This window comes from Meleagris gallopavo, chromosome 20 (assembly GCF_000146605.3).
Source record: "Meleagris gallopavo isolate NT-WF06-2002-E0010 breed Aviagen turkey brand Nicholas breeding stock chromosome 20, Turkey_5.1, whole genome shotgun sequence".
NCBI lineage: Eukaryota > Metazoa > Chordata > Aves > Galliformes > Phasianidae > Meleagris > Meleagris gallopavo.
This window is the reverse complement of record NC_015030.2, coordinates 10039822-10052392: the sequence shown is the minus strand read 5'-3', so window position 1 is coordinate 10052392 and position 12571 is coordinate 10039822. Positions and strand designations below refer to the sequence as shown.

At 53.5% G+C, this 12571-nt stretch overlaps 1 protein-coding gene across 1 annotated transcript in view; it reads left to right on the top strand.

The window, feature by feature from the left end:
- Nucleotides 1-12571, top strand: part of CACNA1G (calcium voltage-gated channel subunit alpha1 G) — a gene marked incomplete at its 5' end in the record, with an annotated part of 82336 nt that overhangs the window by 18856 nt on the left and 50909 nt on the right. Inside the window, 7 exons of the mRNA XM_031556388.1 lie at nucleotides 3522-3673; nucleotides 4145-4330; nucleotides 5388-5502; nucleotides 5730-5885; nucleotides 9528-9596; nucleotides 11645-11738; nucleotides 12306-12563. Of these exons, the coding sequence (XP_031412248.1) occupies nucleotides 3522-3673; nucleotides 4145-4330; nucleotides 5388-5502; nucleotides 5730-5885; nucleotides 9528-9596; nucleotides 11645-11738; nucleotides 12306-12563 (1030 nt within the window). The remainder of the gene's footprint in view (nucleotides 1-3521; nucleotides 3674-4144; nucleotides 4331-5387; nucleotides 5503-5729; nucleotides 5886-9527; nucleotides 9597-11644; nucleotides 11739-12305; nucleotides 12564-12571) is intronic.

Sequence of the window (12571 nt, the reverse complement as noted above, 5' to 3'; positions counted from 1 at the left end):
ATATATATATATAAAATCTGCAGGTGATGACTCAGTAAAATGTTGGTGTTTCCTGGGAAATAGCTGAGGTCGTTATTTTCTTTCTGTGGTATTTTTCTCTAGTTGCCATGGAAATGCTTTCAGGAGGGCTCTGTTCCGCAGTTGCGGAACGGCTCAAGAGTTTGTGTGCTGTCCTGGATGCTCCCTGCCCCCCAGGCACCCCTTTGCACTGGGGAATGGAAGGTTTTGGTGTTCTGTTTTGTTGTTGGGGTGATAGAGGGGAAGGTGCTTCTGGGCGGGATGCAGGCACCCCCTGGCAGGGCACAACCACTGCAGGTGTGCCCACATGGACCCTGTGTGTGTAGGTCCAGTGGTGGTGGGCACTGTGTGCCATAGAACCACAGAATAGGCCAAGTTAGAAGGGACCCTTGAAGATCATCGATTCCAACTCCTGGGTTGTGGCACGGTCATTTTGCTGCCATGGCTGGAGGAAGGCAGGAACGAAAGCCTCGTGAGCTCTCTGCAAGGTGTGGCAGGGTGTTCGGTAGCATTCCATCGCCCTATTGTGGGGAATGGGGGAGCGCAGCCCATGTGAGCGCTGGGTTGGGCTTGGGGTGCTCCCCCAAGCATGCATGGGGGAAGGGAGGTGAATGGGATGGATGTTTTCTTTCTTCTGCAGCTGAATTCGGGGTGTTCTGTGTGCCCAAGCCCCCTGCCCAGCTCACCCTTCCCATGCCCCGCTCCCCGCCGTGTTGTTTTGCAGCACGGTGTTTGTTTGCTGCTTCTGTTTTATGTGCTGCCAGCTCTCATCAACGTGCCGTGCTGTACGGCAACACACTGACACTGTGCGAACACAGAGCTAACAGGGGGTGATGTATCCAGGGCACCACGTCTGTTGTCCAGTGGGGAGAGTGTCCTGGAGACGCAGTTCTGGATTTATGGAGGATGAGCCGATGCCTGCATCTCTCTCCTTCTGGGTGCTGCTCATTTAATCATAGGATGTTTTCATTGTAATTAGTCACTGCTGCTACTGATGAGGAGATTAGCAGACTTCACTTTAGAGACATATATATATATATATATATAAAAACATTATCTGAGATATTTGAAGCATCTGTTTGAACATTTTGTGAACGAAAGTTTCCGTGTTCTTCTTCAGGCTGTGTTATTTATATTTTCCTATTCCATTTTGCGGTACAGAGCAAATGGATGAGGGAGTAGGGGCTGACATGAAGGGCAGGGCTTTCAGAACATTAGAGTTGGCCACATCTGAAACTCTTCCATCTACTTTGAGATGACAGTTTTAATTCCCACTGGGTGGAAAAGCCACTTCCCTGCAGGATTTTAGCGCTGCCAAAGGGAGGATGCTTCAGACACGCCTGTGATTTCCCGAAGGCAGCAGCACCTTCAGAGCAGCCTCATTATCTGTGCATGTGGCTCCTTGGGAATCCCGTAGCTGGGGTTCGGCATTGCCCCCAGGCTCTGTGTCCCTGCAGGGTGAGCATCCCCTCAGGCGGGCACACAGCACAGCCCACCTCCATCCCCACAGATAATTCCCAGGTGTGTGAAGGCACCGCTCGTGGCACAGCGGTGATGCGTCCTGTGGAAGGGATGTGGAGCCCCATGAGCTACGCCGTGGGAATTGCCACATGGGAGCACCCCAAGGAAACCCCTCTGTGTAACTCACAGCACCCATCTGCTGCCTTGGGACGTGCTGTTTCCCAGTGCAGAATAATTCTTTGGGATGCTCCTTTCCTGCGGCAGCACTGGGCTGTGCTGGGGATGCACATCTTCTGCATGGGGAGGGGAGGCTTTCCTGCCAGCTTCAGTCGGTTTGGACCATTAATCTCAGGTTTTTGTTATTAATTCTCCATTTAGTCAGGAGATCCTGCTCTGCTTTCACAATGTGCGCTCAGCACCTCAGGTGTTTGCAAAGGAAAATCGGAAAGATCGCATGGAGCAGCAGCAGAGGGCAGGTGGATTTTTGGGTACAACCCAGTAGGGAGGAGGGGCTGCTGGTGGGCACACGGCAGGCAGCAGCAGGGCTCCGTGGGGCTGTGCCAGGAGCACGCTGCTTTCCCTACGGCACTGCTGCTGCAATGGTGAGAGCTCTGCTGCTGCGGCACGGGGGACTTCTACGTGAGCTGGCTTTTTTTGGGACTGATGTAGACTTTCAGCCGTTTAAAATTGTCCTGAGGTGCAGCTTAGTGTATGGATTCCCAGCCTGTTTGTTACTTCGTGTCTGAGTTATTCCCATAGGGATGGGATGTTAAACCAGCGCTGTGTTTAATACTGGGAGCCGAGGCATTGGCACTTGAGCTCTAGATCATGTCAGGTGTGTGCTTGGCAGATGCTAGCCAAGGGGATGCTCATCCACCAGGATGTCTGAGGCGCAGGAAGCATTCAAATCCCCCTTTTCTCCTTTTCAATTATTTTTCTCTGTTGATGCTGCCGTTTCCTGCTCTGCCACCTGGGGACTGCTGCTTTGTCATCACAAAGTCCCACCAGGACCTCCGCAGGTCCTCTGGGACTGCTGCACTGCTGAGATAACGTCAGAGCAGTTTGAGTCCCCAGCTGCCACCGCATTGGGGTGGAGGAACTCGAGCTAAACAGGCTCGGCCAGCTGTGCCTGGAGACTTCAACACACAGAAACAGCAGGGACTGGAAGTCCACGGGGATTTAACTGTTTATAGACAGCATATAGCCATAAAACCTTTGGTTTCTCCTGTCTCTGAAGCAGAGCTGATGACGCTCTGAGCAGGACGGTGACACCAAGCCTTTGGGCTCCCACACTGCCTGCTGGGGCTGGGACCTGCAGCTTCTGTGGCCCCGTGGCTGTGCTGTGCTTGTGGCTGTGCTTTGGGGTTAAATGGGGAAAAGGGCTTTGGGTTGAGATCTCCTCCTGATGATGCTGGTGGTGAAGTCTGATCCCAAGCAGACTACAGCACTGCTTTTGTCTTCTGCCATATGTTTTCCAATTATGCCCGCCCACCTGCCACGGAAAGCGCAGCGCTTGGTGTCTGCAGGCATTGTTGGGAACCCCCTGTGAAGTGTGTCAGAAAAACACAAAGGCATTAATTTAGGTCCAAGATTGCTGGAAGTCAGTTTGCTGGTTTTTTTTCTTTTTCTATTTTTAGGTTGCCTGACTGAAACACTGGGATTGGGCCCTCCTGCAGTAGTGCTGTTCAGGTCTCCTGATAGTGAGGTTTTTTGGAGGTATTTCAGTTGCAGCACCCAAAGCCTCTGCTCTAGAAAGGTTTAGCTTAAATCTTTTGGTTCGTGACACTTTGACATAAACCTACTGCTAACTGTGATGTATGCAAAGTCCACATCTGGATTTACTTCCTCAGTTTCCAACGGATGTATAAACATGAAATATCTAATGGTGTTTTCCTTCTCTCTCCTGGGCTTCAAGTGAGCTGTTGTCACGTTGTCCTGCTGCCATCAGCCTCATGTTCCTACACTTGTGCTATTTGGGCTGGCTGTATTTTCAGGTGTATTTTCCAAATGGACAACCAACCATTCCACCCCTTCTTTTCCAGCCGGAGGAGCTCACCAACGCCTTGGAGATCAGCAACATCGTCTTCACGAGCCTCTTTGCCCTGGAGATGCTGCTCAAAGTCCTTGTTTACGGCCCCTTTGGCTACATTAAGAACCCATACAACATCTTTGATGGGATCATCGTGGTGATTAGGTACAAACCCAGAGCTTCCTTTACGCGCGTTTCCCTTCATTTGGCTAGCCCATTAAAATGGGACGTAATGGTGAGTGGGCATAACTGCCTTCCTATGGCGCTTCTCTCTGCTGTAAGTTAACACAATCAGACACAATTGCTAGTAGGTTTTGAGGTTATTTTCTGGTCATTTCTGAGAGAGCCATGCAGAAAGTTATCCGTCTTGGGAGAATCTGGGACCCAAATGGCACATCGATTGCCCAGCTAAATAACTGCTTTTGGGCACGTACCAAACTGTGGTTGCAGCTGAGGGCTTCTGACCCTGGTGGGGTTCAGCTCCAGGAGGCGCTGGGAGCTCCTCTCTGCCCGTGGAGGGTCTCCCACTCCCCATCTCTCTTCCCTCCGAATTCCCCCCTCTCCTTTGCTTCTTCTCCCCATGCCTTCGTGCCAGGTGTTCTCTGCCCATCCCACAACGAACTCTTTTCCTCTCAGCGTGTGGGAGATCGTGGGGCAGCAAGGCGGGGGGCTCTCAGTGCTGCGGACCTTCCGGCTCATGCGGGTTCTGAAGCTGGTGCGCTTCATGCCAGCCCTGCAGCGGCAGCTTGTTGTCCTCATGAAGACCATGGACAACGTGGCCACCTTCTGCATGCTGCTGATGCTCTTCATCTTCATATTTAGGTGGGTGCCTGGTGAGAGCTCTGCGTTCCGGGGTGTTCAGTGGGATCCCGTGGGGATGCGAGGGGACCGTGCTGGGCCGTTTCTGAGCTCACAGTCCCAGAGCAGCACTGGCAGTGGTTTGATGACAATCTTCTTTTAATTCTGGCCAAATCGGACATCTGTCTTCGTGAGATCATTTGCAAGGAAAATCCTTCATCTGGATGATTCCTTGACACCACCCCGAAACATCTGTCCCATTACACGCAGACGAGCCTGGTGCTGAGAATATTGTTAAGGAAGAGGGCAATGTTGCTAAAATAAAGGCAGCAGAAGTGGTGCTCGTGCTCTGGCATGGCCTCCTCAGAGAAGTAAAGTTCTGCAGTGGGAATGCTAGAAATAGGTTTGGGGTAGCCCCAGAATTCTGGATTTGGGTCTGGATTTCAACTCAAAGCCATGTAGCATCCACTCCTCCAGTGTCCCAGTGCTGGAAGGCTGATGAAAGCTGCTCTGTGCAGTAATGATCCTTTTCCCAGTGAGGCATTTTGCTCCGAAGCACTGTTTGCTGCCACGATGCTGAACAGAGCTGTGAATAATGTGATTATGCAGGTTACTGGCTGAGAGCAGGGGAAGACAAATTATTCCTTTAGCATCAATCTGAAATGAAAGATATTCTGTTTTCATGTCAAAATTGGAAAAGATGTGGTGAGCCCCCTGATATGCTCCATTCAGGCTTTTCGCAGGAACCCTTTTTGTCTTCCCTATTCAGTTTAAGCATATTTTGCTGAAAATCGTGTCATCGCAAAGGGAGAAGTCAAAACATTTTGTTTAGAAAGAGCTGAAACAAAATGTTGTGACTGACAAAACACAAAGGAAAAGAAAAGGAAGGAACGGGCTCACTTTCCGAAGCCGTGCGACACGGTTGACCCGAATTCACTCTCAGTTTGCTCTAGGAGTTCTCTAGGAGTGCTTTTCAGTGAAGGAGTGACTCATCTTTCAAAAGATGGGATGGAAGGGCCCTGCTGGAGCTGGGGGCAGCGCTGCGGTGCAGCCCCGGCTCAGCACTGCGCTCTCCTCGCAGCATTCTGGGGATGCACCTCTTTGGCTGCAAGTTCGCTTCCGAGCGGGACGGCGACACTCTGCCCGACAGGAAGAACTTCGACTCCTTGCTCTGGGCCATCGTCACCGTTTTCCAGGTACTGAGCAGAGAGCAGCCCGACCTGTTGCCCTCTGGGGCCGGGGGGTGGGGCGGCTGCACGGCTCGGTGGAGCTCTTGTTGCAGAGGCGCTGAAATAGGGACGTTAGTTTAGTTCCAGCTAGGGGTCGTGTCCAAACCTGGGATGCTTGCCTGCAGACTGCTCACCCGGAGCAGATGCCAGCGTGCCGCTCTCTGTCTGACGCTCCTGAGGCTTTTTCTCTGCAGATTTTGACCCAGGAAGACTGGAACAAGGTCCTCTACAACGGCATGGCATCTACCTCCTCCTGGGCAGCACTCTACTTCATTGCCCTCATGACGTTCGGGAATTACGTTCTCTTCAACCTGCTGGTGGCCATCCTGGTGGAGGGTTTCCAGACGGAGGTAATGTTCTCTCACTCTGCCTTTGTTGGCTTTGAATGTTTCAGAGTCTGCAGACCTGCAGCAGGAATGTGATTTCCGAAGTGGGCAGCAGCACATTTACCAGAGTGGTTCATGAAAAGAAGTGGGGAAAAATGAGGTCTTTTTTTTCTTTTTTCTTTTTTTTCCCCTCCCTTCTTTCTGCTTAGCCAAGGCACAGTTTAATACAGCAAGTCCTTTAAATGAAGGGCTTAAATGAAAAGCATTGTTAGCATTAATGCAGGAGGGAGAACTCAGCGGTGAGTCAGGCACTGCAGATGGGATAACTGCTATGACAGTGCCTTTGAAACAGTTCTCTCCATGTTTGTGAGCCAGATTAAAACCCTTCCTGAAAACTTACGCAGGCTGCTGGGAGATTAGGAGCATGATTAACTTCTTTGGCAGCGCGTGCTCGTGGAGCTCCTCCTGCTTCCAGCACCGCAATGGTCTCCATTTTAAGGCACCTGGTCCTCATCCCTGCCAGCTCCACGCGGCACCCAGGGAGCTGTGGGATTTTGGGAAGGTTGGGGGGTTTGCCTGGAGCTGCAATTTCTGTGGCTGCAATTTCTGGAGCTGCACCCCAAAACGGGGACCTGCGGTGCCCACCCACCCCATAGGAGTTTCCCAGTGTGCAGAGGGATGGGGGGCTGCGTCCTGCCGGGGACCAGAGGGGGAGCAGCAGCCCAAAGCTGTTTGCTGGGACTGCTTCTATGCCTGTGCTTTTACATACTGTCTCTGCTGCTGCTAAGTGAGCCGAGCAGCGGAATATTATTTAAGATTTGTTGCCCCTGTGTCCTAATATCCTACCAGCCTGGGAACAGCTATGCGCAGAACCGTATTTATTTTTATTATTGTTATTATTTTTGCAGTGCAATCTAGAGTTACGTTAATGGAATCGTACCAGGAGATAGCTAGAAGAAATTCTCTCATTTTTCTGTATCGTCTCTCTGTGTCGGTGTTTTCTTGTTTAATTGTTACTGCTGTGGCCGTTTCTCTTGTACACTCCCCCTCCACCACCATTCAGCCTGAAGGGAAGGTCACCGCCAGTTCTCTTCCATAGCTCAGTGTTCCTTTGCCTGAGTGAGAAGAGGTAGAAGGCTCCTTGGCTTGCAGAGCGATGACGGCTTCGAAACCAAACCTTTGTCTGTTCAGCCAAGCAAATTGATTCTCTGAAGGTCGCCTGAGTGGCAGAGCCCCGTGTCTCGCCCAAGGCTCAGCCCTGCTGTGCAGCCACCCCTTCCTCACCCCCTGTCCCTAGGGAGGTGACCCCCCAGCCCCGCCGCCTGTTTGGTGCTGGAGCACATGGCACTCTGCTTGCTTCTGGCTGGCAGCGATTTCCCCCGCCCGCTTGCAGCCAGCTGGCACCGCAGCACCGCTCGCTGTCATTCACCGCAACGCGCTGCGGTTCTGTTCCCATGTCCGCAGCTTTAAGGGCGCATCTCTGCTGAGCCGGCACGGAGCGGCGAGCACTGAGCGCCGGGACCACGACCCAGCACAGCCTCCAAAGCCCGGCGCCTCCTCTGCCCCTCGGGCAATAGCTCTGCCCAACCATGTGATTTTGATGGCCTTGCACCTGATTCATGCAATTAACCACTTTGCTTACAGTGCTGTTTTCTATCTCAGGCTTGTAGAGAGGTGTTTTACTAATCATCTTCCTTCCACATCCTTGTTATTCTGAGCTCTCAGCGCTCCTCCGGTAAATGGCAACGTGTGAAAGAGGGAGCTCAGCGGGAGCTGCTGGGGCCGGGAGCCCACGGGGGGGATCCAGCACAGCCACAGCACCCGGACCTCAGCGCTCTGCATCCCTGCAGCTCTGCAGCTCCCACACACCTCTCCCTCTGGGCTTTAATAGAGAGTGCACGAAGGATCCTCTCCTCAGCAGCATTAATAGAGAGATCATCCCTCCCTGTAAACAAACCCCTTGTCCCTCTCCAGCCCTTGCACTCGACCCTTCCTCTGAGCGAGGTGTTTTTCCACTCTCCTTCAGCTTTCCAGGCTGAAACACAATCTCAGGGCGGCTGCCTTTATCTCCCCAGTCCTTGACTGCCTTTCCTCAATCTGCAAGCACCTCGTTAATTTTAGTGCACGGCTTTGCAGCCCCAGTTGCTAGGCAGCAGATGTATATAAGCAATCGGGAAAGAAGAAGGAGCCGTTCCAAACTTTGAATATGGAGCAATATATTTTGCCGAGTTGATTTTCTCCCCCCATTTTTTCTTTCTTTTTGTAACCTGCTCCCCCAGTGCAGGAGGCACGCTCAGGACGTGACGCAGCGTGGCTATTTTTGGGCACATGTTCTCTGATTGAGCTCAGGCTGGGTGTTTGTGTGGGGAAGGTGAGCAGGGGACCCCATTTGATGGAGCTGCTCATTTGAAATCGCTGCCTGAGCGCAGGTCTCTGCCCTGGGATTTCTCTCTGAAGCTAACAATGGCTCCTCTCTGTCAGACACAAAGCTCCTCTCACGAGGGACTCCCTGACGACGTTATCTCCAAAGCGTATTCTTCCATTGGCGATCCTCCCAGCCTCCTCTTGCCTCGTCCTCACTCCCACCTCTGCCCCTTTCCCTGCCTTGTGCCCTAATTGCTGCCTGGTGCCCCGGGGCCACCCCCAGCCCCGCGCTCACCCTGCACGGTGTTGCAGTGCTCTGGCTGCAGTGGCAGAACCTGCAGAAAGCAGGACTTGGACTTCAACCAAAGGACTGAAGCCCATTTTCCCCATGTGGAGATTTTTGAATGGTGTTTTTGTTACATCCCGTATCTTTTGCACCCCTATCGGTTTCATTGGGATTGTCTTTGTGAAGGAAAAGTGTTTCCATGGTTTCTTTTGATGGCTTTTCCTCCTCTTTCTCTCACAGTCAATCTCTTACAGTCAATGACTTTAAATTAAGTGTCCATGGCTAGCAAGACCCCATGTCCCATTCAGATCCCTGAACCGATCAGAGAATTGTAGAAAACTCCAAGGACTCAGCCTTTCTAAAACTCTTCATCCCGGCTGAGAGCAGGGCGAGTTCTCCATCTGTGGGTTGCAGTCTGGAGCACTGCTGCCATGCCCCAAGGAGCAGCGAGGGCAAGCAGTGAGCGTGCCCAGGGCCACACATCCCACCCCATGCTGGTGAGCAAAGGGCCACGAGTGCTGCTGCTTCTCCAGTGGGTCGAGAGGTACCGAGTCGTGGTGCTGAGAAGAGGTGCTGGAGGTATTTCACCTGGCTGTGAGAGGGCTGATGTTGTGTTAATCAAACATTCATTAGAAGCCTCCGCTGCTGCCTAATGATGGCATAATAAATAAAGATCCCATTATGCAGCTGCAAAAAGAAAAGAAGAAATCGTGTTTTCAATAATTAGCTGGTGTTTCATTAGCGCAATTATCACTTCGGAGCTGCATCAAGCTCTCGGTCTGAAACACTTAATTTAAAGGTAAGGCTGGCCCCGTCGGGGCTGCTCCCCCGGCTCTCCATCGTGGCCACACGCCGCCCTTCTCCATCTGCCTTTCCCCATCCCCTCCCTGCCTCCCCTCGTGTTGGTTTTTTTTGTTTGTGGTTTTTTTTTTCCCCTCTCATTTCTGCTGTCGAAACTGTGAAAATTGAACCCTCCTTCCCCTTCCTCCCCCCTCCCTGCCCTGTTTCTCCTTCAGGAGATCTCCAAGCGGGAAGATGCTGGGGGGCAGCTGAGCTGTATTCAGCTGCCGGGCGACTCGGCGGCGGTACGTACGGCCACGCATGAGCCTCCCACACCCCCATGGTTGTGTTCCTCGTGGTGCCTGGTCACACACCGTGCTGCCGTCCTCATCGTTGTTGCTGTCGTGCTGTCAGGGGTTGTTGGGATATCATTCTTTTCTTTTTGTTGTCCTCACTGTTGAGTCAGCCTCAGTTTTAAGTCCCTTCCTTCTCTGGGGTGCTGGAGGAATGAAGGTGGGTGCTCTGGGGAGCAGGGTGGCTCCAGGCTCAGCTCTCTGTGCAGCCTTGCAGTGAGCTGAGCTCACCCACGGGGCTTGCAGCAGATGGGACCGTAGCAGTGTGCTCACACCCATGCTGGTCGGGCAGTGCTGCTGGTCCTCAGGCACGTCTGCTCTCTGCATCCCACATGGGGCACTGAAGGGACCTGGAATCAAGCTGGAGCGTGCCAGAGCCCCATGCTCTGTAGGGTGAGGTCAGTCAGAGACACAGGAGCATCCCAGGATGAGGGTTGGGATGTGGGGTTGGGATGGGCAGGGGGCTGTGGACACTGCACATCCCAGAAGTGCAGCGCACTCCAAGCCTTGCTCAGGTGCCGGCTGCGTGTTTCTCTTCACTGCCTTCCCCTTCTGCCCTCTCCGAGAAGTCTGGCTCTTCCTTTAGCACAAAATCCTTTCCTGCCATATCTGAATGCATCCTGTCATCTCGGGTACATGCTGGCAGAGCTGCTGTGCCCTGGGGTCCCTCTGGATGTGCCCTCCTTTCCCAGAAGGATTGTAACTCCCTCTTCTTTCACAACCCCTTTTCTATCCAGAAGGGCAAGCTGGGAGTGCAGGAGCAGGTAATGGGCAGCGCGCTGGGGCTGGCACTCACTGCTTGCAGGAGATGCTTCTGCTCCAGATGTGGGGTTTGGTGCTGGGGGAGTCCCCGTGCAGCTCCGCTTTCCCATCTCTGCACATGCTGTGCACCCTCACACTTTCCTCTGGGCTGCTGCAGGGCACTCCAGAAATGCAGCCCTGCGTTGCTGTGCTTTCCTGCAGCCTGGGACCCCGCTGGGTTTTCCCACTTCCCAGCACCCGAGCACCAAACCTCCATGGGGCACCGGGGACAGCTTGGCCTTGCTGGGGTTCTGGGCTCCTGGTTCCTTCCAGCTAAGGGAGACTTTGCTTGGCTTCCACCCCAGCACCCTCCCTCCTTCCCTCCCCTCCTCTCCTCCCTCCCGATGTGCATCATGCTGGGGTTTGGAGCCGTTTGCCAGAAAAGCATTTTTAGCCCCAAATCCTCTGGTGGATTGGCATGGTTCTGGCGAGCACCTTTTCCTGCCGGATGGATGCTCACTATACCACACCCTAAGCACCTTTCTGCAGTGCCAATGGACAGAAGCATGCAGGGAAGTCCCTCACTGGGTGCGTGCTGCGAGATGGAGCGAGCACACTGTGGTAAACCTCAGCCCTTCTCCAGGGGCTGAGCCTGGGTTCTCAGCAGCTCTCAGGATTCAAAATTCATCAAAATCCTCCAAACCTATGTTGTGTTGCAGCTGGACCTGCTGGCCACCCAGGGGCAGACATTGGATCTTCTCTGCACAACTGGGGCTTCCGTAAACCGTGTGTCCATGGCTGTATTGCAAAGTCAGCGTCCTGAGTCCTTGGTGGCTTCTCTAAGCATCACCAGGAAGCCACGGGATTGCCCACACCTGGGGAGTTTCAAGCCATGGTGTATAAATTGAGAGAGATGAGTAGGGTTAAAGTTTGTCCAGACGTTGCTCATCCTTCCCTGACATCGGTGTGCAATTCCCACAGCACAAAAACAGAAGCAGTGCATTTTTTGTTTTTTATTTCCCTGATCCCGTTCTGGGGCTGCTTTTGGAATCAGAGGCAGCCAGTCTTCCTGGTAGGAGGTTAATTAGTCTGTGGTATAAATATGTGCATGCCTCATTTTGTGAAAGGTGGTGTTGCATCGTGGCACACAGCTCGGTGGATCTGTAGGTGTGGTGTTGGCAATGCGGTCCCGTGTGTTCGAGGTGTGTTTGTGCTGGCAGCCCCTCACCCCCCCGGCTGAAGCGCTCTGTTTGCCGCAGGGGGATGCGTCCAAATCCGACTCAGAGGGCGAGCTCTTCCTCCGCAGCCTGGAAGAGGAAGGTGGACTGAAGAAAAACTTGTCGAACCCAGTCTGTGAGTACGACCCCGGGACACCTGCCCTGCTGCACAACCCCCTCTGCTGAGAAAACAACGTATCCTGGGTGGGAAATCCCTCCTGGGGACAATGCCTTCATCTTAGCCGTGGCTCACTCTGCCCAGCTGGAAGACTGTGCTGCAGGGCTGGGAGCGTAACTGCAGGCAAAGGAAATGTGATGGCATTCAGATCTGAAATCCATGCTATTGGAGTGTCCTCACGGGCACAGCAGAGGAGCCCTGAGAGTGGGAAAGAGGAGGAGGAGAGCAGGTAGGGAGTCCAGTGCAGCCAGGGGTCTGCAGAGGAAGAGCAGGTGGGTGTTGGTGGAAGGTTAGGGGTCATACGTAAGGGATCTGCTCTCTTTGTTGGTACCCAATCCCATTCTCAACATCCTGCTTTCCCCACCATGCTGTTGGAAAACTCTCAGCCCCTAGATGGCTCTTAGTCCCCTTCCACCTGATGCATGGAGGAGAAACATATATTGTGCAGCAGCTCTGCCCACCCAAGGGCAGGCTGTGTGCGTGCCCACAGCGGCGGGACCCTAAAACCTGCCTTGTGTCTTCCAGTGATGGCCCTGAGCGAGCACCCAGAGCTGAAGAAAAGCCTCACCCCACCGCTCATCATCCACACTGCAGCCACGCCGATGCCCATGCCCAAGAGCGCCGTGTTCGGGGATGCGGCGCAGGGCTATGAGTCACGCCGGGCCAGCGGCGTCTCCATGGACCCTGCTGCCTACGAGCTCAAATCCCCGGTAAGGCCGTCCTGTGCTTCCTGCGGTCGCCCAACGAACATTCGTGGGGCACGCGTGGCAGCTCTGAGCAGCGTCCGTCCG